The following is a 25,246-nucleotide window of genomic DNA, read 5'->3' as shown; positions in this document are numbered from 1 at the left end:
CCACTCGTACAAGTCATGCACAACGCATCCCACCCGCTGCCACCTGAGTGCAAGACTGATCCGGTTCAGTCAGTAAGCTACCAGAGCTTTGCACTTTGAAATAATGAAAATTGACAAATTAATTTCTGTAGAACTGCTACTTGTTCTGTTTAGTTTGTATTTTTATAAACCTCCGATTAGTACGGTTGGCTACGTTCCATGTGAAAGAAGTTCAACACGTACGTATAAATACACGTCTCATATTTACATTGTTATTTTAGTTGCCCGGGTCTTTCGTGCTGGACAGAGAGTTGGGGAGGGCCAAGCCACCAAAGACAAACTTGATCACATCTGCAGGGTCCTAGTGGGCTCTCGTCAGGGAAGTAAACTTATAATTCTTCTGATTCTGAAGTGTGTGTGAGAGTAGGTGAGTGGGAGGGTGGATGAGTGTGTGGGTGTATTAGTGCGTGGGAGAGTGTGTGTGTGAGTGGGTGTGTAATTGTGGTCGTTCCAGCGCTGTTCTATGAACCTGGATACCCGGGTTCGATTCCCGCTCACGGCCAACACCAATAACGATTATCTGAACTGATGCTGGGCCTCCCCTAGGTCAACTCAGCCTCAAATTATTACCTGGTGTGGTGCGTAAAAACTCGAGAGACAAAGGCGGCCGGGCGTGGTGCTGGGCACCCCACCCCTTTGTGTGAAGTGCCGACCTTCGTAGGTGCTCGCTAACAGCACTTGCCACAACAATCTGATAAGGTTATACAGGAAATCTTTGTTTTTGTGTACTTGTGGAATGCTTTGATGATGTCTGCCAGTTAAAACCCCCTTGAAAATTTACGTGTTAGCTCAATGGGCTCGACTTAGGGAATTTAACTTCTGGTTCTTCTGATAAACCTTTAAGAGCAGCCATCAGGCTTTGTCTAGCTGCCAAGATGTTTGTACATCGCACCACGCTGTGCCTCAACACGCTGGAGGGGCATCGTGGTGTGATGAGCAAAGCCCGGACCACTTAGTGAGGGGGGTGTAGAAAGACGGATGGAGGACGCATGTGCAATAGCCGTACCTGCGAATATGAAACAACAACGCAAGTGAAATAGGTGGTGGGTGTGGCTGTGAATAGTCGGAATGGGAATCTCCAATCTCGGACAAGGTGAGAGTGAGAGATGGTGACATCGCCAGCAGTGGGTGATGGAGGCAGGTAGAGTTGGTGATATATTCACACTGCTAGCAAACATTTCAAGATTCCAGGATGGGTCACGGGAGTCTACAGACAAATTCCATATGGGATGCCACAATAACATTAAAGCAATTCGTCACGTTGGGGTAATTACACTGAAATGGAACTAGAGGACATCATGAGATATCAACAACTACACAAACTCTTAATTTTAAAAGGTAAGGCTCACTGTGCTATGTGGCTCTGTCAGAAGCGAAGTGGCTTTTACAAATGAGAGCGCAATGATGTGGCTTATGTGAAAATTGATTGCAGCCAAATACTCTGAATGCGTGATGTTGATTCTAAATGTGGAGGGTAAACCGGAGGATCCAGCTACAAATTCCCGAGAACAAGGGGAAAGAGAGAAAGACGCAAACTTTAAATATAAAACAGCCGTAAGGCGAGCGAAATAACATATAACCACGGTGGCACCCAATCCATTGCTCTGTCTTACCAGCAACACCAACTTCTGCGCTGAGCTATGGAAGGATAAGTTTATCTCTCGATACTCATCTCATGAATGAGCCACCGTAGCTGAGGCTCACGGATTTTATATTAACAACATCAACAACTCATTTCTTTAAATTAATATATTTGTTAAAATATTACATTCCTTTGATACATTTTGTTCGTGTCAAGGTGTGTACTGTAACAATGTTAACATTGAAGCTGCTGTTTGCGCACCAAGGACACGGGTTGACATTCCAAGCAGTGTCTCGTGATGTCAGTAACGACAATGAAAATATTTTAGTATTTTACTTCCTTCTTCACCGTCGCTATAAGAGAGAGGTCCTGGTCCAGGGTCTCTCTCATCCACACAGCAAGCGATCCCAACGAAGCTCATGAGTCATGGCGTACGCGACTCCCAGTGAGAGTGTGGATAGTGAGCTGCGCTGCTCCATCTGCCTGGGCACGTTCGTCTGCCCCTCCACGCTGAGCTGCGGACACTCGTTCTGCCTGCAGTGCCTGGATGCCACCTGGGAGACGGCGAGCAGCTTCAGCTGCCCGCAGTGCCGAGCGACCTTCCCTGTGCGACCCCAGCTGAGGAGGAACGTGGCCCTCGTCAACCTGGTGGAGCAGCTCAGAGTTGGAGACGGGATGGCCGCGGTCGTCATGTGTGACATCTGCGGTGACGGCCACACTCCTGCAGTGAAGACCTGCCTGAGATGTGAGATGTCCTACTGTTTTTCTCACTTTAGGCCTCACGTGGAGAATCCCAGGTTGAGAGACCACGCCGTGGTGGATCCCACTGCGAGCTTGGACGAGAGAAGATGCCGTAATCACAAACGGGAGCTGGAATTCTACTGCACAGTAGATAGAAGCCTGGTTTGCTCATCTTGTACCATCGCAGGAGAACACAAAGGACATGATGTCACCATGCTGAAGGACGAGCACGAGACACGGAAGGTGAGGCCCTCAGAGTGAGACACCATAACATTATCTGATCAATTCTGTCACTCGGCTACACAACATCTGATAATTAAAAAAAAAACTATCGTGTGTTCATGCTCTCTTGAACCTCTGTCTCTCTGCCTGTGTAGGTAATTTTCTGGTTTGCATTTCAGGAAAGAGCCTCAAGATGTATTAAATCCTAGGCTTTCATCAAACATAATTGCCGTATAAAAAAATTAAGTGGACAGAGATTTGAGACAAATATCACAGCCACCTGATAAACAATAATATTAAATTTATCTTCTAAACGAGACAGATGTGGGCACATGGGCTCTTGGGTCCGAGTCGGTAAGGCCACCAAGCTTGCACGGCTCCCACCGACTACTGCTGCAACGAGGCATCAGCTTGCCCACTCCCTATGCCCCCGTTTCAGTCGCTATAGAGAGGCAGCGTGGAGATGAGGGCCTTTGCTGTAGAGGGGTCGGTGTGGAGGGAAGGGCGGTGTGAGGGGTGGCTCAGGGGGCTGGAGTCTCCCCCTGGTGACGTCTCGTCTCTCTCTACAGACGCGCGTAGGGGAAGAGACGCGAGCGGTGGAGGAGAAGAGGAAGGAGGCGGAGGAGTCCGTGAAGCGGATGGAGGCCGCTCGCAAGGAGGCGCAGGTACCATGTCCGGGCCGGGCTCTTTGACCCCCGTGACCTCCACCCAGTGTGGAAATCGTGGAGGTAAAAATTAATTCAAGCGAACTTCGTGCAGCTTCATAACAGTGATGCGTCTTACTATAACTATATTTGACTTACAAACTCAACATTAACTACGAGGTGGTTGCACGTTTACGGCATTCGATAACCGCATCGGCGAGTCTGCCGCGACGTCGGGTTACTCGGCATGGCGTCTTCAACTCCTGTGGCAAAAAAATGTTGAGATTGTCACGGATTGTCGGGGTTGAGCTGTGGTGCAGCTGTTGTGCTGCACTGGAAGTAGTGCACCGGCACGGAAGCAGAAGCACGAACACCGCTCAGCTGCACCTCACGCCATCCCTAATCACATCCCCTGAGTTTATTGAAACTACAACTATTTTTATTTTACCAGGTAAGGCCCCACTGAGCTGTGTAGATTTTTTCAGAAGTGACCCTGGCTGTCACAAACAATAGCAGCTCAGCAAAGTGGCTCGCATCATCATCACGTGAAATATAGCAGCAGACCCATAGAGATACATAGAGACCCATAGAGATACATAGAGACCCAAAGAGATACATAGAGACCCATAGAGATACATTGAGATAAATAGTGATATATAGGGACATATAGAGATACATGGAGACCCATAGAGATATATAGAGACCCATAGAGATACTTTGGGACAAAAAGTGATACAAAGGAACACATAGAGATGCATAGAGACCCATAGAGACCCATAGAGACACATAGAGATACTTTGGGACAAATAGTGATACATAGGGACACATAGAGATACATGGAGACCCATAGACTAAACTATTTCAATTTTCTTGACATAAAGCTTTCATGACTGAAGGAATTCTTATCATTTGGGTCTTTCGGTAAAGTCACGTAGATAATGTATATTTTTAATAACAATAAAATACAAAAAAGTGAGTAATAAACTCATTTTAAAATGTTTTTGAAATACAACGTTTTTATTAAGAAAATGCACTAAAAAGTAAATAACTCGATTGAACAACGGTAAGTGGACGATAACTTGATAACAAGAGACATGTGGCGCCTGATTCTTGGGCGAGGCGATTCCAGAGTTTAAGGACCGCGGCGTTTTTGACCTGCACAAATTGATATTAAATTAATAAGCCGTCCATACAAAATGTTTATTGCTTTAAAAGAGCCAATTAATTGATTAATTGATGCAGGCATGCATTGTCACCGGATCTGAGTACGTGTGGGAAATTTGGAATTGATTGCACAACAGGAAGTAGATAAAATATTGATTACAAGATTTGACCTAGACAAACATCAGAGTTCTGTTAAGTAAAACCATTGAAAAATAATAAACAAATCACGACGTTTCGATCACAGCACAAGCAATCATCATCAGCTAAAGCCCCACTGTGCCATGTAGCTCTTTTGCAGATGGAACCTGAATATCACAAATGATAGCTCAATGAAATGGCTTATCAGTTGAAATTGATAGCAGCCAAATACTCTAAATACTGTACTCTAAACGCTTGCTTGAACCCGGAGATGCTGTCTTGGGCACTGTGGGTTGTGCACAACAGATAACAAATGCCTTGCATTATAAACTCGAGTCGGACTTATGGGAAAACCTGGCCTGGATTACTCCAATTCTAAATTTGGAGGGAAAAGCCACAGAACTCGGAGAAAAAACCACGCGACCACAGGGAGAAAGACGCAGACTCCAAATATGCAGAAGGAATTATCGTCGTGATCGAACCCACGACTCCCTGCACACCAGGCGAGGTAGTTAACATCTCGCCACATCTCGTCGAACCCACGAGGGGGTTTCCACCGGACTCCGAGTACCTGAGTCTCAACATCCACGACCCCAGCGCCCTCTAGGGGAGAAACAAGAAAATAGTAGCACCCCTCTTGCCCCCTTGGAATGGATCGACTCAGTCCCATGGGCGCCTCGTCACTGGGGCATGATTCACTACTAGGGAATATTATTTTATTATTTTACCAGGTAAAGCCCACTGAGCTGTGTAGCTCTTTTTCAGAAGCAACCTGCATATCACAAATTACAGATCAACGAAATTGCTGATATCACCATTATCATGTGGAAATATATAGCAGCAGCAAAATATACATAGTGACCCATATCGATCCATAGACACCCATATACATACCAGCCCCATAGAGATACCTAGACACCATAGAGACACACAGATAAACAGCGACATATAGAGATACCCTGAGAGAGGCATAGAGACCCGTAGAAACCCATAGACTAAACTAATTTTTATTTTACCAGGAACGGCTCCACTGAGCTACGTAGTTCTTTTTTTCAGAAGCGACCTGGCTACTATAAATTATAGCTCAACAAAGCGGTTGATTGTAACGTGGATTTTGATAGCAGCCAAATACTCTAAACGCGCGACATTGACCATAAATGTGGAGGCAAAAACAGGGGGACCCGGAGAAAAATCCATATGACTACAGAGAGACCAAACTCCAAATATACAAGTATCAGGATCGAACCCCGACCTGCTGTATACCAGGCGAGGGAGTCAACATCTCCTTGCCACCACGGCGTCCACACGCACACACGGAGTGGCTCATGGCTCAGGGGGCCAACCGTGGTCCTCTCGTCTCCGCAGGAATCGGTGGCCGGGATCAGGGGTCGCATCACGGGCAAGTTCGCCCGCCTAAAGAAGGCTCTGGACGAGGACGAGAGGGAGGTTCTCCAACGCGTGGCTGTGAAGGAGCGCGAGCTGCTGTCCCGGATCGACGAGGACATCGCTCGTCACAAGCAGGAGATCGGGGAGCTCCAGGCAGCGGCCGCTCGCCTGAGCAACCTGCAGCACGAGAGGGACTCGCTCGCCTTTCTGCAGGTGGGGAGCGCCTCTGTGGAGACGCCGTTTGGGTGTCCAGAACAACAGAGCGGGCAGTGGCAGAGGGACTCGTGGTGCAAGGTTAGAGACGTCACTCATGATCTCTCTCTCTTCCACAGGGGCACCTGGAGGAGACGCGCAGGTACAGATCCTCAATGCCTCACGATTAAACACTCACAACACAGGATGTGTGTGTTAGACACACGGGCTGTCTGTGTTGGACACACGGGCTGTGTGTGTTAGACACACGGGCTGTGTGTTAGATACACGGTCTGTGTGTGAGACGCAGGGTGTGTGTGAGACAGGGTGTGTGTGAAACACAGGCTGTGTGTGAGACACGGGCTGTCTGTTAGACACACGGGCTGTCTGTGTTAGACACACGGGCTTTGTGTTTTAGACAGGGTGTGTTTGTGTGTTTTAGACATGCAGGCTGTGTGTGAGACACGGGCTGTGTGTGAGACAGGGGCTGCGTGTTAGAACATTGCTGTGTGGGCTATGGCTGCTGAGTATTCCAATGCTGTGGTTAAACGAGGTTGTGTGTGATGCTGTTGGTGGTTGTCCCAGGAGAGAGATCTCAAAGGAATCTGCACCCCCACCTCCCACTTCACTGGACGCCACCACGATCCGCTCCCTTGAAATGGTCGTGAACAGATTCCTGCCTTTCGCTTGTGAGTTCCTCAGTCTTGCACCCGCGTGTCCCGCTCTGTTGCACTGCACTTCTGTGCTCCCCACCTTCAACAACATTTTATTTCACCAGGTAAGGAAACCACTGAACCTTGTCGCTCTGTTTTCGGAAGCGACCTGACTATCACAAATGACAGCTCTACGAAGTGGCTCATCACGTGGATATTTACAGCAGCAACCAAATCCTCTGAATGCAAATTGATTCTAAACGTAGAGGGAAAAACGCTAGTAGCCAGACAAAAATCCACGCTACCACGGGGAGAGAGACGCAGACTCTGAAAGAGAGCGACATGGATCAGTGGGCTCTACCTTCTGAAATAAAATAAGTTTAACAGTTTAAATATTCTTCTAAACCCTACTGCTGGGTACTGGGGCAAGTGCTATTAGCGAGCAGCAGCACCTAGGAAGGACGGCACGGCACACGAGGGAGTGGGTGGCCAGCACCACGCCCGGTCACCTTTGTCTCCCTCGTGCCGAATGTTTACACAGCACACCAGCAAAGGGCAGTGCAGCGTGAACCATTGTTGTACTGCACCTCCATGCTTCTACGTTCACGATCCACACCATCGCCAATGCGCACCGACGAGAGCAGTGAAGTATGGTCAAATAACCCCCTAGGACGCGCACGGCGTGGGGAGGCGCTCATCCAGCAGCGGAGTGACACACAATATCTGTGTGTGTGGGTGTGAGAGTGTGCGAGGCTGTGACACACAATGTCTGTGTGTGGATGTGAGAGTGTGCAAGGCTGTGACACACAATGTCTGTGTGTGGGTGTGAGAGTGTGCGAGGCTGTGACACACAATGCCTGTGTGTGGATGTGAGAGTGTGCGAGGCTGTGACACACAATGTCTGTGTGTGGGTGTGAGAGTGTGCGAGGCTGTGACACACAATGTCTGTGTGTGGATGTGAGAGTGTGCGAGGCTGTGACACACAATGTCTGTGTGTGGGTGTGAGAGTGTGCGAGGCTGTGACACACAATGTCTGTGTGTGGATGTGAGAGTGTGCGAGGCTGTGACACACAATGTCTGTGTGTGGATGTGAGAGTGTGTGAGGCTGTGACACACAATGTCTGTGTGTGCGGATGTGAGAGTGTGCAAGGCTGTGACACACAATGTCTGTGTGTGGGTGTGAGGGTGTGCGAGGCTGTGACACACAATGTCTGTGTGTGGATGTGAGAGTGTGCAAGGCTGTGACACACAATGTATGTGTGTGGGTGTAAGGGTGTGCGAGGCTGTGACACACAATGTCTGTGTGTGTGGGTGTGAGAGTGTGCGAGGCTGTGACACACAATGGCTGTGTGTGAGAGTGTGCGAGGCTGTGACACACAATGTCTGTGTGTGGGTGTGAGTGTGTGAGGCTGTGACACACAATGTCTGTGTGTGGGTGTGAGTGTGTGAGGCTGTGACACACAATGTCTGTGTGTTGATGTGAGAGTGTGTGAGGCTGTGACACACAATGTCTGTGTGTGGGTGTGAGAGTGTGCGAGGCTGTGACACACAATGTCTGTGTGTGGGTGTGAGAGGGTGCGAGGCTGTGACACACAATGTCTGTGTGTGGGTGTGAGAGTGTGCGAGGCTGTGACACACAATGTCTGTGTGTGGGTGTGAGAGTGTGCGAGGCTGTGACACACAATGCCTGTGTGTGGGTGTGAGAGTGTGCGAGGCTGTGACACACAATGTCTGTGTGTGGGTGTGAGAGTTTGCGAGGCTGTGACACACAATGTCTGTGTGTGGGTGTGAGAGTGTGCGAGGCTGTGACACACAATGTCTGTGTGTGTGGGTGTGAGTGTGTGCGAGGCTGTGACACACAATGTCTGTGTGTGGATGTGAGAGTGTGCGAGGCTGTGACACACAATGTCTGTGTGGGTGTGAGAGTGTGCGAGGCTGTGACACACAATGCCTGTGTGTGGGTGTGAGAGTGTGCGAGGCTGTGACACACAATGTCTGTGTGTGTGAGAGTGTGCGAGGCTGTGACACACAATGTCTGTGTGTGTGGGTGTGAGTGTGTGCGAGGCTGTAACACACAATGTCTGTGTGTGGGTGTGAGAGTGTGCGAGGCTGTGACACACAATGTTTGTGTGTGGGTGTGAGAGTGTGCGAGGCTGTGACACACAATGTCTGTGTGTGGGTGTGAGAGTGTGCGAGGCTGTGACACACAATGTCTGTGTGTGTGGGTGTGAGTGTGTGCGAGGCTGTAACACACAATGTCTGTGTGTGGGTGTGAGAGTGTGCGAGGCTGTGACACACAATGTTTGTGTGTGGGTGTGAGAGTGTGCGAGGCTGTGACACACAATGTCTGTGTGTGGGTGTGAGAGTGTGCGAGGCTGTGACACACAATGTCTGTGTGTGGATGTGAGGGTGTGCGAGGCTGTGACACACAATGTCTGTGTGTGGGTGTGAGAGTGTGCGAGGCTGTGACACACAATGTCTGTGTGTGGATGTGAGAGTGTGCGAGGCTGTGACACACAATGTCTGTGTGTGGGTGTGAGAGTGTGCGAGGCTGTGACACACAATGTCTGTGTGTGGATGTGAGAGTGTGCGAGGCTGTGACACACAATGTCTGTGTGTGGGTGTGAGAGTGTGCGAGGCTGTGACACACAATGTCTGTGTGTGGATGTGAGAGTGTGCGAGGCTGTGACACACAATGTCTGTGTGTGGATGTGAGAGTGTGTGAGGCTGTGACACACAATGTCTGTGTGTGCGGATGTGAGAGTGTGCAAGGCTGTGACACACAATGTCTGTGTGTGGGTGTGAGGGTGTGCGAGGCTGTGACACACAATGTCTGTGTGTGGATGTGAGAGTGTGCAAGGCTGTGACACACAATGTCTGTGTGTGGGTGTAAGGGTGTGCGAGGCTGTGACACACAATGTCTGTGTGTGTGGGTGTGAGAGTGTGCGAGGCTGTGACACACAATGGCTGTGTGTGAGAGTGTGCGAGGCTGTGACACACAATGTCTGTGTGTGGGTGTGAGTGTGTGAGGCTGTGACACACAATGTCTGTGTGTGGGTGTGAGTGTGTGAGGCTGTGACACACAATGTCTGTGTGTTGATGTGAGAGTGTGTGAGGCTGTGACACACAATGTCTGTGTGTGGGTGTGAGAGTGTGCGAGGCTGTGACACACAATGTCTGTGTGTGGGTGTGAGAGGGTGCGAGGCTGTGACACACAATGTCTGTGTGTGGGTGTGAGAGTGTGCGAGGCTGTGACACACAATGTCTGTGTGTGGGTGTGAGAGTGTGCGAGGCTGTGACACACAATGCCTGTGTGTGGGTGTGAGAGTGTGCGAGGCTGTGACACACAATGTCTGTGTGTGGGTGTGAGAGTTTGCGAGGCTGTGACACACAATGTCTGTGTGTGGGTGTGAGAGTGTGCGAGGCTGTGACACACAATGTCTGTGTGTGTGGGTGTGAGTGTGTGCGAGGCTGTGACACACAATGCCTGTGTGTGGGTGTGAGAGTGTGCGAGGCTGTGACACACAATGTCTGTGTGTGTGGGTGTGAGAGTGTGCGAGGCTGTGACACACAATGTTTTTGTGTGGGTGTAAGAGTGTGCGAGGCTGTGACACACAATGTCTGTGTGTGGATGTGAGAGTGTGCGAGGCTGTGACACACAATGTCTGTGTGGGTGTGAGTGTGTGCGAGGCTGTGACACACAATGCCTGTGTGTGGGTGTGAGAGTGTGCGAGGCTGTGACACACAATGTCTGTGTGTGTGAGAGTGTGCGAGGCTGTGACACACAATGTCTGTGTGTGTGGGTGTGAGTGTGTGCGAGGCTGTAACACACAATGTCTGTGTGTGGGTGTGAGAGTGTGCGAGGCTGTGACACACAATGTTTGTGTGTGGGTGTGAGAGTGTGCGAGGCTGTGACACACAATGTCTGTGTGTGGGTGTGAGAGTGTGCGAGGCTGTGACACACAATGTCTGTGTGTGTGGGTGTGAGTGTGTGCGAGGCTGTAACACACAATGTCTGTGTGTGGGTGTGAGAGTGTGCGAGGCTGTGACACACAATGTTTGTGTGTGGGTGTGAGAGTGTGCGAGGCTGTGACACACAATGTCTGTGTGTGGGTGTGAGAGTGTGCGAGGCTGTGACACACAATGTCTGTGTGTGGATGTGAGGGTGTGCGAGGCTGTGACACACAATGTCTGTGTGTGTGGGTGTGAGAGTGTGCGAGGCTGTGACACACAATGTCTGTGTGTGGATGTGAGGGTGTGCGAGGCTGTGACACACAATGTTTGTGTGTGGGTGTGAGAGTGTGCGAGGCTGTGACACACAATGTCTGTGTGTGGGTGTGAGAGTGTGCGAGGCTGTGACACACAATGTCTGTGTGTGGGTGTGAGAGTGTGCGAGGCTGTGACACACAATGTCTGTGTGTGGGTGTGAGAGTGGTGTCAACATCGTGGCGCTGGCATCATCACCACTCTTCACTACCACTGCACACACACAAAGTTAGTGTAGTGCTATTATGATTTATTATTATTATTCACAAGTGATTAGCAGTATGTATACATTTATACTAACGAATATTAGTTTGTGTACACTAATACTAACTAATATTAGTATGTGTACACTAATACTAACTAATATTAGCGTGTGTACGCTAATACTAACTAATATTGGTATGTGTACACTAATACTAACTAATATTAGCGTGTGTACGCTAATACTAACTAATATTAGTATGTGTACGCTAATACTAACTAATATTAGTATGTGTACGCTAATACTAACTAATATTAGTATTTGTACACTAATACTAACTAATATTAGTGTGTGTATACTAATACTAACGAATGTTAGTATGTGTACACTAATACTAACTAATTTTAGTATATGTACACTAATACTAACTAATATTAGTTTGTGTACACTAATACTAACTAATATTAATATGTGTACACTAATACTAACTAATATTAGCGTGTGTACGCTAATACTAACTAATATTAGTATGTGTACACTAATACTAACTAATATTAGTATGTGTACACTTATACTAACTAATATTAGTATGTGTACACTAATTCTAATATTAGTATGTCTACACGAATACTCACCACAGATGGACGCTCACCGACTCTGGACACTAACTCAGCCTGCGACCTCCTCAAGATTTCCTCGGATCTCAGGGCCGTGACGCAGAGCGGTGTCCCCCAGGGTCGCCCCCATCACCCACACCGCTTTGAGTGCTGGCCACAAGCCCTGTGCTCTGAGAACTTCTCGTCGGGTCAACACTACTGGGAGGTGGACGTGGGGAGCGCGAGGCGGTGTCGGGTGGGAGTCGCGTACGGGACGATCCCACGGAGAGGGCGTGGTGCTGTGTGCGGCCTGGGAGGGAGTGAAGTCTCCTGGTGTCTACGGAAAGATGTCGACAGCTTCTCAGTGCTGCATGGCGGGGTAGAGACGCCACTGTCGGTGCCGCAGCCTCCGCGGAGAGTCGGGGTCCACCTGGACTGGGACGCGGGGCTGCTGTCGTTTTACAGCGCCGACTCCATGGCGCCAATGCACTCGTTTAATCAAACATTCACTCAGCCCTTACACCCTGGGCTGGCGGTGGGGTGGGAGGATGGTGACTCAGTGAGGATTGTGGATCTGAGTGGTGCGTCCTGAGAGAGGTGAACGTGAACAGCGCAGAGGGCAGACGCCACGACGCTCGGCCTTCACCACCCTCGTCGGTAAAGTCACAAAGATAAAAAAATAAAAATAATAAACACTAAATAAAAAATACAAATAAAAAACCCAAAACTCATGACGTCTTGATCGCAACACAAGTGGTCGTCATCAGTCAAGAAAAGTTTTAAGTCAAAACAATAATATTAATGATTTTAAAATGTATAAATGTATGCGTACGACAGTGGCATTGTAACGCTTGTATCGTCGATTCTACAATAAAATTACAGAACACAAAAAAACAACAACAATGTAGTTGTGTACAGCGTCATTCGTGCTCACTGTTCATTAATTAAACACGAGGAGCAAACCCTCTACACAGCCACTGCCGAGCAAATGAAATCTACAAATTAATAAACAAATAAAGAGACGGCGCCGAATACAAAAGGCGCCAACAATGTCCCAGCTTTGCATAAATTTATTTTGAAAACGGCATATTTATTTATTTATATAAAAAATAACGTTTGCGTCACGCGCAACGATTGGCTGTTTGCCAGGACTAGTCCATCTATTTTTTGAAAAGAGGAGGGGGGAGACGAAATTTGTTTTTATGTATGCTGTCTGAAAGGCACTGTAAGCGTGAACAATCAATCAAGAACTGAAATGATTTATCAAATCTTTCCAATGATTGCTAAGATAGAATCCATCTTCTCGGTTGAAATTGTCTCTGTGTTTGTATATGTGGATAGCCTCATGAACGAATCTCTCATGGAAGCCATATGGCTCACATGCCATTGACTTTTCCAAGACGGAGGTTCTTTGTAAGCCATCTGGCTTCCATGAGAGATTCGTTCATGAGGCTATCCACATATACAAACACAGAGACAATTTCAACCGAGAAGATGGATTCTATCTTAGCAATCATTGGAAAGATTTGATAAATCATTTCAGTTCTTGATTGATTGTTCACGCTTACAGTGCCTTTCAGACAGCATACATAAAAACAAATTTCGTCTCCCCCCTCCTCTTTTCAAAAAATATATGGACTAGTCCTGGCAAACAGCCAATCGTTGCGCGTGACGCAAACGTTATTTTTTATATAAATAAATAAATATGCCGTTTTCAAAATAAATTTATGCAAACCGACACACCTGATGATGACCGTTTGAGTTATGGTCGAAACGTCGTGAGAATTTTTTATTGTTTTATATATATTTTGTTATTTTGTTGTTTCTCTTCAACGTGACTTTACCGAAAAAACTAAGAATATGAATTACTGCAGTCACGAAAGCTTTAAATCAAAATTTAATGTCCCAGCTGTTCAAGTCGTCTGATGCTGCTGCGTCATGGACGTGGTGACGTCACCACGCTCACTCCCCCAACAACCACCACCACAACCACCACGACAACCACCACAACAACCACCACCACAACCACCACCACAACCGCGACCACTACCACAACAACCACCACAACAACCACCAAAATAACTACAACAACAACCACCACAATAAACACCACCACCACAATCGCCACCACCACAACAACCACTACAACCGCCACCACCCTATCAACCCCCACAACAACCACCACAACCACCATAATACCCACTACAACAACCACCACAATAACCACAACAACAACCACAACCACCACAACAATCATCACCACCACAACCACCACCACAACAACCACCACAACCGGTACCACAACCACCACCACAACCACCACGACAACCACCACAACCACCACCACAATAACCACAACCACCACCACAACCACCACCACAACCGCCACCACAACCACCATCACCACAGCAACCACCACCACAACAAACACCACAACCACCACAACAACCACACCCACCTCCTCAATAAACACCACAACAACCATCACAAGCACCACCAACACAACAACAATCACAACAATCATCACAACAACCATAACGACCACAATCGCCACCACAGCCACGACAACAACCACCGCCACCACCACAACCACCACCACAAGCAGCACCACAACAACCACCACAACCAGCACCACAACAACCACAACAACCACAACAACCACCACAACCACCATAATACCCACTACAACAACCACCACAATAACCACAACAACAACAACAACCACAACCACTACAACAATCATCACCACCACAACCACCACCACAACCATCACGACAACAACCACCACAACCGGTACCACAACCACCACCACAACCACCACAACCACCACCACAACAACCACAACCACCACCACAACCACCACCACAACCGCCACCACAACCACCATCACCACAGCAACCACCACCACAAGCAGCACCACAACAACCACAACAACCACCACAACCAGCACCACAACAACCACAACAACCACCACAACCAGCACCACAACCAGCACCACAACAACCACCAAAACAATCGCAACAACAACCACAACTGCTACAACAACCGCCACAACAACTACAACCACCACAACAATCACAGCCACAACCGCCACAACAACCACCACAACCACCACAACAACCATCACAACAATCACCACCATAACTAGCACCACAACAACTAACACAATCACCACAACAACTACCACCAGAACAACCACCGCAACCACCTCCACAATCACCACCACAGCAACCACCAACATAACCACTACCAACACAATAACCACGACCACAACCACCACAACAACCACTACATCCTCCACAACAACCAGCACCACCACCACAACCGCCACCATAACAACCACCACGACAACCACCACCCTATCAACCACCACAACAACCACCACAACCACCCTAAAACCCAGCAAAACAACCACCACAATAACCACAACAACCACAAGAACCACCACAACCTGCACCACAACCACCAACATAACCAGTACCACAACAACCACAACAACCACCACAACCACCACAACCAGCACCACAACAACGACAACAACCACATCAACCACCACAACAATCGCAACAACAACCACAACCGCCACAACAACCACCACAACATCTACAACCACCACAACAATCACAACCACAACCGCGACAACAACCACCACAACCACCACAACAACCACCACAACATTCACCACCACAACTACCGCCACAACAACCACCACAATCACCACCACAGCAACCACCACCACAACTAACACGAAAACCAGCACAACCACCACAACATCCACCACCACAACCACCACCACAACCACCACCACAACCACCACAACAACCACCACCACAACCACCACCACAACCACCACGGCAACCGCCACAAACACCACCACAACCACCACCACAACCACCACCACAGCAACCACCACCACAACCACCACTATAACCACCACAACCACCATCTCAACAACCACCACAAACACCACAACAACCACCACCACAACAGCAACCACCACAACAACCACCACAACCACCACATCAACAACCACCATAACCACCACAACATCCACCACAGGCACCACCACAACAACAACAACCACCTCCACAACCACCACCACATCCGCCACCACAACAACAACCACCACAACAATCACCACCACAACTACCACCACAACAACCACCACAACCAGCAGCAAAACAACCACCAGAACAACTACCGCAAGCACCTCCACAACCACCACCACCACAGCAACCACCACCACAACCACAACCAACACCACAACCACCACCACAACTGGTGTGGTAGTGGTAGTAGCTAGACGGTACCACGTGATGCACCGTGGTGCTGGTGTGATGACAGCGTTGTGGTAGTGGTAGTAGCTAGACGGTGCCACGTGACACGCCGTGGTGCTGATGCGATGGCAGCGGTGTGGTAGTGGTAGTGGCTAGACGGTGCCACGTGACGCACCGTGGTGCTGGTGCGATGACAGCGGTGTGGTAGTGGTAGTAGCTAGACGGTGCCACGTGACACACCGTGGTGCTGGTGTGATGACAGCATTGAGGTAGAAACTAGACGGTGCCACGTGATGCACCGTGGTGCTGGTGCGATGACAGCGGTTTCGTTGTATATGTGGGTGTGTGAAAATTGATGAAAAATAATGAAAATTTAATTAGATTTCATATTTGCATAATCATCCGAAATTATGTTAATTTGGGTAATTATGCGTACAATTATGCAAATTCGAGAGGTAATCGTATTAATTTATACGAGTGGGTGTGGTTATGTTAATGCCAGCCTTAATGATAATCAGGCCCCGCCTCGTTGACGAGGTGGGGTTATCAATCGGGATAAATGCAATCAAGTCGTATACAGTTATGCTAGTGTCAACCCGGCTTCGTTGTCTCCCCTCGTATTATCGATCAGTGTCATGCAATTATTCTCACTTTAACGTTTATTGAGTGGATTTAGTGTGTTTATATTTTAGGTCCCAAGTTCATATCATTCTCGCTTTAACATTTACTAAGTATGGATTAGTGCGTTTATGTTTTGTCCTCTGGTTCATATCTCATCGCAGGATACAGATCTTATGCAGAAATTTCAGGACAGAATCACACAACCACTTCTGCATGAATCAATTTATTTTCTAATTAAACCTTAACTATAAAATAGTATGTGAACTCTCAATCTCGGAACTTCAACACGATATCAATACAGTATCATCAACGACTGTACGATTTCACTTTGAGAACGACACATTGATCCCGCATAAAGCGATTGTTGTTAGTGACAGAGAGAGTCATTAAAACATGCTTGCAAGCTATTCTAACAAAAACCTTATGCATTATAATTTGAACGATTATTATGCTTGGAATCGTCAGCACAGTGCCACAGGCAATTGATTAACATGCAATGGTATTCATATAAAAAGACGATCAAACAGTTATTATTTCCAAAGGCATAAACGTGTTGAGGAGTAGAGGCATGACGGAATGTCACACTCGCCTCGGGAGGAGTGACGTCATGTCCCCTCGGGGTATTTGAGGGGGGACCGGTGACGTAGAGGGGGTCTTCGCCAGGAGCCGGGTTCGTGAGCGGTAGGGAAGTGGGGACCCAGGGTAGGGGACAACGAGCTCCAGGCTAGGGGGGCTACTTCACCCGGCTGGCCGAGTTGGATAACCCATCGGTCAGCGCAGTGGGAAGAGCATGTTAGCCTGGGAGTCGTAGAGATTCCCAGTACCCTTTCCCCTGGGGAGATTTAGCTTACCCAAGTCTTGTGTTAGCCCTTCCCCAAAAGCTAGGCGACAGCCCTTAATAAACTGTTGGCGTCAGCCCCGCCAACATCTGCCTTCGTGTCGTCATTTACTACACAACAAATGTAACAACAGATCCACCGGACAGATTATAGAATTACCGAAATGGCTTAGTGTGTAGGAAGCCACTTCTGGTGTCAGAAGTGGCTTCTGTGCTTGCGACCATGTCCAAATCTGGCGCGAGAGGGAAGACCGTGCCTGGTGTACCGGCGCACAAAGGGGAAGACGGTGACGCGGCCCTGGTGAAGACCCTGGAGGTCGTCGCCCCGGATATACGCCCCGTGGAGGTGCTCGAGGTGGGCGTGCGCACACACGCGGGGGCGATGGGGGGCACGGCCATCACAACGTTGCCGAGGCCGCGCTTCCCGCCGAACTCCCGGTTGGCGCCAATTCACCAACCACCGCAGCGGGACAGGGCGCCGCCATTTTTTCTGCGACGCCGCCAGCGGGCGCCATTTTTTCTGCGATGTCACCGGCGCCACCATGGATTACGCGACGCCACAGGTCGCCGCCATGACACCTGCCACGCTGCGAGCCGGGGCGGCGGGGGAAGCTGCGGGGGAGGCGGCGGTCGCGGGACGGGGGGCGATATGCCCGCAGCCTGCCAGGGCCCCGGGTTCGGGCGAGTCAGCTGCGGCCGCTGCGACGCCAGCGATCGCTGCTGTGGGTGAGTCTGGGCCGGGGGTTGGGTCGGCTCACCTTCGGCTGTGATGGCTGCCCCCTGTGGCGCCGTTCGTGTCCACAAAGGGGAACTGGCTAGATTTCCAGGCCAGGTTTGATGCGGCCTATCAGTCCGTGCACTGGCCGGAAGAAGAGGCGCTGCTTGCACTGCCCACATGCTTGGACAATAGGGCACTGCACACCTTTCTGAACATCCCACCGGCAGAGAAGACGACGCTGCAGTCGGCCTATCAGCAGATGGCCGAGGTGCTCGAGCCGCCCGACAAAGCGCGCCTCAAGTTCACCGCGCGCCGCAGGGAGGAAGGGGAGTCGCCTCTTGCGTTCTGCTGCTCCCTCCTTGAATTGGCTCGGGCCGCATATCCCGACGTAAAAGGAACTGCGCTGGACTCCCTGGTCCTGGAGAGGCTGCTGGTCCTCGCATTGGAGCTGGGGATTGTTATGTCCATCGGGGTAGGGGCCAAGGCCACTTCGCTGGCCGTCGCGCAAAATATTCAGGCCCACCTTGCGCTGCGTCGGCCTCCAGTGATGGCGGCGTGCGTGGGTGCCCCAGCGCCGCCAGCGGTGGCGCCGCCCAGCGGGGAGGATGCCCTCATGGCCGCAGCGGCCTATGACCGCCGAAAGGATGGTGGGTATGCTCGCCGGCCAGGGGGGCCGGGGCGGACGGGACCTCACCGTTCGCAGGCCCGGGGGCGGGCCACCTGCTTTCGTTGTGGCCAGGTGGGCCACTTTGAGAGGGGGTGCAACAACGAGCCCGGGGCCTTCTCCAAGGCCTCTCCTCCTGCGGGCGTCCCTCCAGCAGCGGAGCCTCCCAGGCAGCAGGCTAGTCGCGATGCATCCATTGCACGCCCGCTCTCTCCTCCTCAGGCACCTCGTAGGGTTAGGGTCCATCTTCATGGGCCCATCTCTGGGGGTTCCGGTTCGGGGCACACGGGGGTGCGCCCGACAATCGGGTGGCCCAGAGGGACTTGTCAGTGGCGGGCCCTCGCGCATCACGTTGTGGCCGCCGCTGTCGGGTCCTCGGCCGTGGTGGGGCGCGTGCAGGGGGTCGACGTGAGGATCCTGGTGGATACGGGGGTGTCCGCCACCATTGTGCCCGAGTCGCTGCCGCACAGTGTGGGGCCGTTGCGGCCGGTGCGCGGGGTGTGCGTGGCTGCCAACGGGGGTAGCCTCGGTATTTTGGGCCATGTCGTCGCGTCTGTGGCGATAGGGGAGATTGTGTTGCGGGGACCTGTTTTGGTCTCTAGGACTCTGGCCGTACCGTGCCTATTAGGCAACGATTTTTTGGCCAAGATGCCCATTCAGATCCTGGTCGACCAGGGGTGTGTGGAGATGCTGTCGGGAGACCGGCTGCATTTCCTGCAGTCCCCCTTGGTCATAGCTCCCCTGGCTGCCAGTGTACGGGCTATGACCACAAAATCTGTGACGGTTCCACCCGGGTCGCAGATCCTGCTTCCCCTCAGGCTGCGCAGGCCGTTGACGTTGGTGTCCCCAGTTGCAGGCATCCTCCTGTCTCCTTCCAATTATTTTGCGAGATTCGACGGGCTGGTGGGCGCTTTCAGAGCTGTGGCTGCGGGCCAGGAACGTTTTTTGCAGGTCCTAAATTCGGGGCCCGCGCCGATCGCTGTCCCTGTTGGTGCTGTGTTGGCGCATGCCACCCCAGGCCCTCCTCCCGGCATCCTTGAGCCGCCGGGAGGGGTGCTGGTGGGAGTACTGCCCGTGGGGGGGGGGGGGGGGGGGGCGACGCTTCTTGGATTGATGCGTTGTGCATTGAGAACGCCTCGTTGTCCTCCCAGGAGCGCCAGCGGCTCCGCGATCTCATCGTCAGATTCGCCGATGTGTTCAGCCAGGGCAAATTCGATTTGGGCCGTACCACTCTCCTGGAACATCATATCGACACGGGTGACTCGGCTCCTATTCAACTGAACTTACACCGCTTAGCCCAGCGGAAAAGGATCATGTCCGCTCCGCAGTTGATGACATGTTGGCGGCAGACATTATCTCTCCTTCCACTAGCCCTTGGGGAGCCCCAATCGTGCTACTCAAGAAACGGGACGGGAGTCTCTGCTTCTGCGTCGACTTCCGTGGCCGATGCATATCCCTTGCCTCGCATGGACGATTCCCTCGACGCCCTCTCGGGTGCGCGGTTCTTTTCAACCCTCGATTTGCTTTCGGGCTTTTGGCAGTTACCATTGGATGAGGCCTCCAGGCCAAAGACCACATTCCGCACACCCCAGGGGCTGTTCCAATTCAATCGGCTCCCTATGGGTCTTCATTCGGCCCCGGCCACCTTTCAGCGACTCATGGAATTGGTCTTGGCGGGGCTGCAGTGGGAGTCTTGTTTGATTTACTTGGACGACGTTATCGTTTTTGGATGTACGTTTGACGAACACTTGCAGCGGTTGGAGGCGGTGTTCGCCAAAGTGCACGCTGCGGGCTTAAAATTCAAACCTCAGAAATGCCACCTCCGGCAACCATTGGTGAAGTATTTAGGCCACATTGTTAGCGCATCAGGTGTGGCCACGGATCCGGAGAAGACTGCTTGTGTCTGAACGTGGCCGACTCCCACATCTGTCGCTGAGGTGCGTAGTTTTGTGGGCTTTGCATTGTACTATCGCCAGTTCGTCCGCGATTTTGCAACTATTGCGAAGCCACTACATGCACTCTCTGCCAAGGGACAGAAATTTCGCTAGGGGAAGGAGGAGGAGGCCGCTTTTGCGGCACTTCGCACGGCCTTAGCGGATGCGCCGCCCTTGGGGTACCCGGATTTCTCCCGGCCGTTCCTCCTTGACACCGATGCCAGTGACACGGGCATTGGGGCCATCCTGGGTCAGGTTGTCGATGGGGTGGAGTGGGTGGTGGCCTACGGTAGCCACGTTTTGTCCCCCACTGAGCAGCGGTACTGTGTGACCAGGAGGGAGCTGCTGGCCATTGTTTTCTTCGTCCAATTGTAAAGGCCATATCTGTATGGTCGCCGGTTTACCGTCCGGACCGACCATGCAGCCCTGCAATATTCCCTCCGAATTGACCAGCCCTCGGGTAAGCTGTCACGCTGGCTCGAGGTTCTCCAGTAGTACCCCTTCGATGTCATCCACAGGAAGGGGACTCTGCATGGGAATGCGGACGGCCTTTCCAGGCGGCCCCCGGTGGGCGAGTGCGCCTGCGCCCTGGGTTCCAGCCGCTGTAAGGCCCCAGTGGATACCGTGGCCCAGTTGGTTGCATCAGCCGACGCGGCGCCCTCTCCGGGTGGGGCGTTGCCTGGGGATTTACCTGGGGATTTTGGTCTGGGACTCCCCCGGGAGGTATGGTCCCAGATGCAGATGGAGGATTCCTCTCTGCTGTGGCTGCGACGCCGGGTTGGGTCTAAGGCCCGGGGCTCGGCTCCGTCGGCTGGCCCAGTGGTCGCCATGCATGACGGACTCCTCGTGCGTTGGGATGCTCATTTGGAACGATATTGTGTGGTGGTGCCCATTGGCTTACGAGGTAAATTGACCCGAGCCATTCACGAGAAGCTTATGCACCTCGGCTACCACAAGACCCTCTTGACCCTTAAACGGGACTACTATTGGCCGGGTGTGGAGGATGATGTGGCACTGATTTTGAAGGGTTGCCATGACTGTGCGTGGAGGAAGGCCCCAGTGGGTCAAGATCGGACCCCCCTGCAGTCCATCCGGGTTTCCCGTGTGAATGAGCTCGTGGCACTTGATATTTTGGGACCATTCCCGACATCCCAATGGGGACACAAATACCTCTTGGTGGGGTGGAATACCTCACACGTTGGCCCATGGCGTGGCCCCTGGTGGACCAATCGGCCTCGTCCATCACGGAGGCATTCGTTCAGGGGTATGTTCTCGATAAGGGGGCACCAGAACAGCTCTTAACTGATCAGGGGCGGAATTTTTCTTCCCGTTTACTCAAGGAGGTCTGTGACCTCCTTGGGACGAAGAAAGTCCACACCTCGCCCTACCATCCCCAGTCCGAATCGGACTGGGACCTGTTCATCCCGGGGGTGTTGGCCGTGTAAAGACTGGCTCCTCATGCCTCGAAGGGGTTCTCCCCCTTTTTTCTTATGTACGGGAGGGAGCCCGAGCCCCCGGTGCTCGTTCAATTGGACCTCGGCACAGTCAAGAAGGGGTCGTCCATTCCCCTTCCAATGAAAATCGCGCTGGATTGGCTGTGCGAAGCGCGGCAGGCAGCTTTAGAAAATTCAGCCAGGCGGCCACAGAGCGCTTGCCTAAACATCAGGCCTTTGGGTTGCCATGGAAAATGGGCCAGTTGGCGTGACTGCACTGCCCTCAGGTGCCGGTAGGCACGTCCCCTAAACTACATCGGCCATGGCAGGGCCCTGTCGAGGTAGTGGGGTGTCCGTCGGCCTCAGTGTGTCTGCATCCGGTGGGGCCGGCGTCACTGGACCGTGCACCCAGCGCGGCTCAAGCGGGTGGCGCCGCCCGCTTTCCCTGATTCATGCCCAATTCCGGGGCGGCCGGCGGTAAGATGCGTCCGACGGGCCGGGTCCTGGGGGCGGGGTGGATGTTACTATTGCCTTGCCCTTCTGTGTGTCCTCAGAGCTATCGCCGTTGATGCCGCCGATTGCGGAAACGGACGCCGCGGGGGGCATAGGGCCGATGGTGGAGGCGCCGGCTGCACCGCCGCCGGCGGCGTCACCTACGGCGCCTTGTCCTGGCCAGGGTCCATCTGGGCCGTGGCGGGACGGTGCAATGCTGGCTTCGGCGGCTGCCGCCGCGCGAGGGAGTGGACAGGCGGCAGGCACACGCGCGCGGGGCAGGCGCATACGCTGAAGGATGGCGATGCCGTCCTCTTCCCTCCCGCCCTTATCGCCACTTGCCGTTCCAGGTGGCATCTATTCCTGGACTTTGGCTTGTGCCGCCGTGCCCTAATGTTCAGTTTCTAGCAGCCGGTCAAGCTTCTACGTTCGGGGGGTTGCATTCGTTGTGTTGCGTTTGTGGTGTTATCGTGGCTTCCCGAAAGGGGAGGGGGGGCACCGCTCACAGAGTAGTTGCAGCCGGGTCGGCTGACTTTTTTTTCACGGGGGGGGGGGGGTGATGTTGAGGAGTAGAGGGATGACGGAATGTCACACTCGCTTTGGGAGGAGTGATGTCATGTCCCCTCGGGGTATTTGAGGGGGGACCAGTGACGTAGAGGGGGTCTTCACCAGGAGCCGGGTTCGTGAGCGGTAGGGAAGTGGGGACCCAGGGTAGGGGACAACTAGCTCCAGGCTAGGGGGGCTACTTCACCCGGCTGGCCGAGTTGGATAACCCATCAGTCAGCGCTGTGGGAAGAGCCCGTTAGCCTGGGAGTCGTAGGGATTCCCACTACCCTTTCCCCTGGGGAGATTTAGCTTACCCAAGTCTTGTGTTAGCCCTTCCCTAAAAGCTAGGCGACAGCCCTTAATAAATTGTTGGCGTCAGCCCCGACAACATCTGCCTTCGTGTCGTCATTAACTATGCAATAAATGTAACAACAGATCCACCGAACAGATTATAGGATTACCAAAATGGCTTAGTGTGAGGGTGTGCGGCGGGACGTGCGGGAGATTAATTTATTCGTGAACAAGATTGTATGATCAGAAAATCGGTTTAGCACGATTCCTCCCCGGGAGTGTAGCTCCGTGGCGAAGGTGCCAAGGATTAATTCGTATTGATGGATCGGTTGGTAACTTATGCGATTAGAAGTACAGTCCAAAACAAAATATTAAGGAGGAAATATTACGAATATACTTATAAGCGACGGATGGTTATCACTCGGTCTCGTTGTGATGCCTTCACAGTCAGTACGTTTTACAGACTTGAGTGTGTTTATGTCATGAAATGTATGGAGTAGTCAGTGTTCGGAATTAATTATTTGCGTTAAGCAGACGTCGGATTGGTCGAGTAGTGGGGGGCATAGCGCATCATCATATCGTTGAGTTCTTTTTATAGGGTAATGTGTGAGTGTGGTTGGTCTTCTTGCATTAACATACGCCGACGTGGGGCATCCCTTGTATTAAATCGAAAAATGAAAAGTATACTCGCTCCCTTTAGAGCGGTGAGGGTGCGTGGGGGTGTGCATCATACGGATAACCGGCACTCCTCCACACGGCGGCCAGCCTCTGTCCACGGCTGGGTGGGAGAGTTGGCAGGCTGCCAACTCCTGGTGCAGCTCGAATATGCGCAGCACGGGAAGCCGCAGGCAGCAGATTCTCTTCACTGCTGGATGGCTGTGCTGCTCTCTGGTGGCTGACGACGCTCTGTGGCTGACGGCTCTCTGTGGCTGACGGCGCTCCGTGGCTGACGACACTCTGTGACTGACGACGCTCTGTGGCTGATGGCGCTCTGTGGCTGACGACACTCTGTGACTGACGACGCTCTGTGGATGACGACGCTCTGTGGTTGATGGAGCTCTGTGGCTGATGGCGCTCTGTGGCTGACGACGCTCTGTGGCTGATCGCGCTCTCTGCCCTGCTGGCAGATGCCGAGCTGGTAGAAGCCCCTCTGGCTGATGAGCCGAGCTTCTCTTAGCCCTTGCTGATTACGAGGTCGTAGCAGAGTCGAGCTGACCCGCCGGTCGCAGCTCGCTCCTGTGCCGACCCGCAGGTCGAACTCTCTGGTGTGCCGACCCCCCGGTCGAACTGATGAGTCGAGCTGACCCGCCGGTCACAGCTCGTTCCTAAGCCGAACCGCAGGTCGAACTGATGAGTCAATGCTGCGGGGTCCTCTCTTTATGCCAAAAATCCCTTCAATTGGATCCTGCCCACAAGGCGGAGCTTCTTCCGATTTTGCAGTGTCATCATCTGTCCGTATGTGTGTGTCCATACGTGTTTCAGTGTGTGTCCTTGTGTGTCACCCACGGCCTATACCGCTGTCCTCCTCCTTCCATAACCATCAAAAAGTAAAACAACCAGACATTACCAATTGTCTCGAAGGCGTCTCTCGGTCTGCCTCTCTGTCT

General features: G+C 51.8%; 1 protein-coding gene across 1 annotated transcript; it reads left to right on the top strand.

Moving 5' to 3' along the window:
• Positions 1–2,047: 2,047 nt before the first annotated feature.
• LOC116958004 (E3 ubiquitin-protein ligase TRIM11-like) lies at positions 2,048–12,417 on the top strand. Its single transcript, XM_032980470.2, has 6 exons — positions 2,048–2,605; positions 3,154–3,249; positions 5,896–6,129; positions 6,249–6,271; positions 6,694–6,797; positions 11,870–12,417. The coding sequence occupies exons 1-6, from the start codon at positions 2,048–2,050 to the stop codon at positions 12,415–12,417; spliced, it is 1,563 nt and encodes a 520-aa protein (XP_032836361.2).
• Positions 12,418–25,246: the final 12,829 nt, after the last annotated feature.

This window comes from Petromyzon marinus (genome assembly GCF_048934315.1).
Source record: "Petromyzon marinus isolate PM22_M1 ecotype Great Lakes invasive population chromosome 68 unlocalized genomic scaffold, UKy_Petmar_22M1.pri1.0 chr68_unloc.1, whole genome shotgun sequence".
Classification (NCBI taxonomy): Eukaryota; Metazoa; Chordata; class Hyperoartia; order Petromyzontiformes; family Petromyzontidae; genus Petromyzon; species Petromyzon marinus.
The sequence above is the reverse complement of the archived record's forward strand: the minus strand, read 5'-3'. Positions and strand labels throughout refer to the sequence as shown.

Bases quoted from the DNA above. Each gene is read 5' to 3' on its own strand.
- LOC116958004 (XM_032980470.2), top strand. From the start codon at position 2,048: ATGGCGTACGCGACTCCCAGTGAGAGTGTGGATAGTGAGCTGCGCTGC. The intron at 3,250-5,895 runs GTACCATGTCCG...TCGTCTCCGCAG, and splicing joins CCGCTCGCAAGGAGGCGCAG to GAATCGGTGGCCGGGATCAG. The intron at 6,272-6,693 runs GTACAGATCCTC...TGGTTGTCCCAG, and splicing joins CACCTGGAGGAGACGCGCAG to GAGAGAGATCTCAAAGGAAT.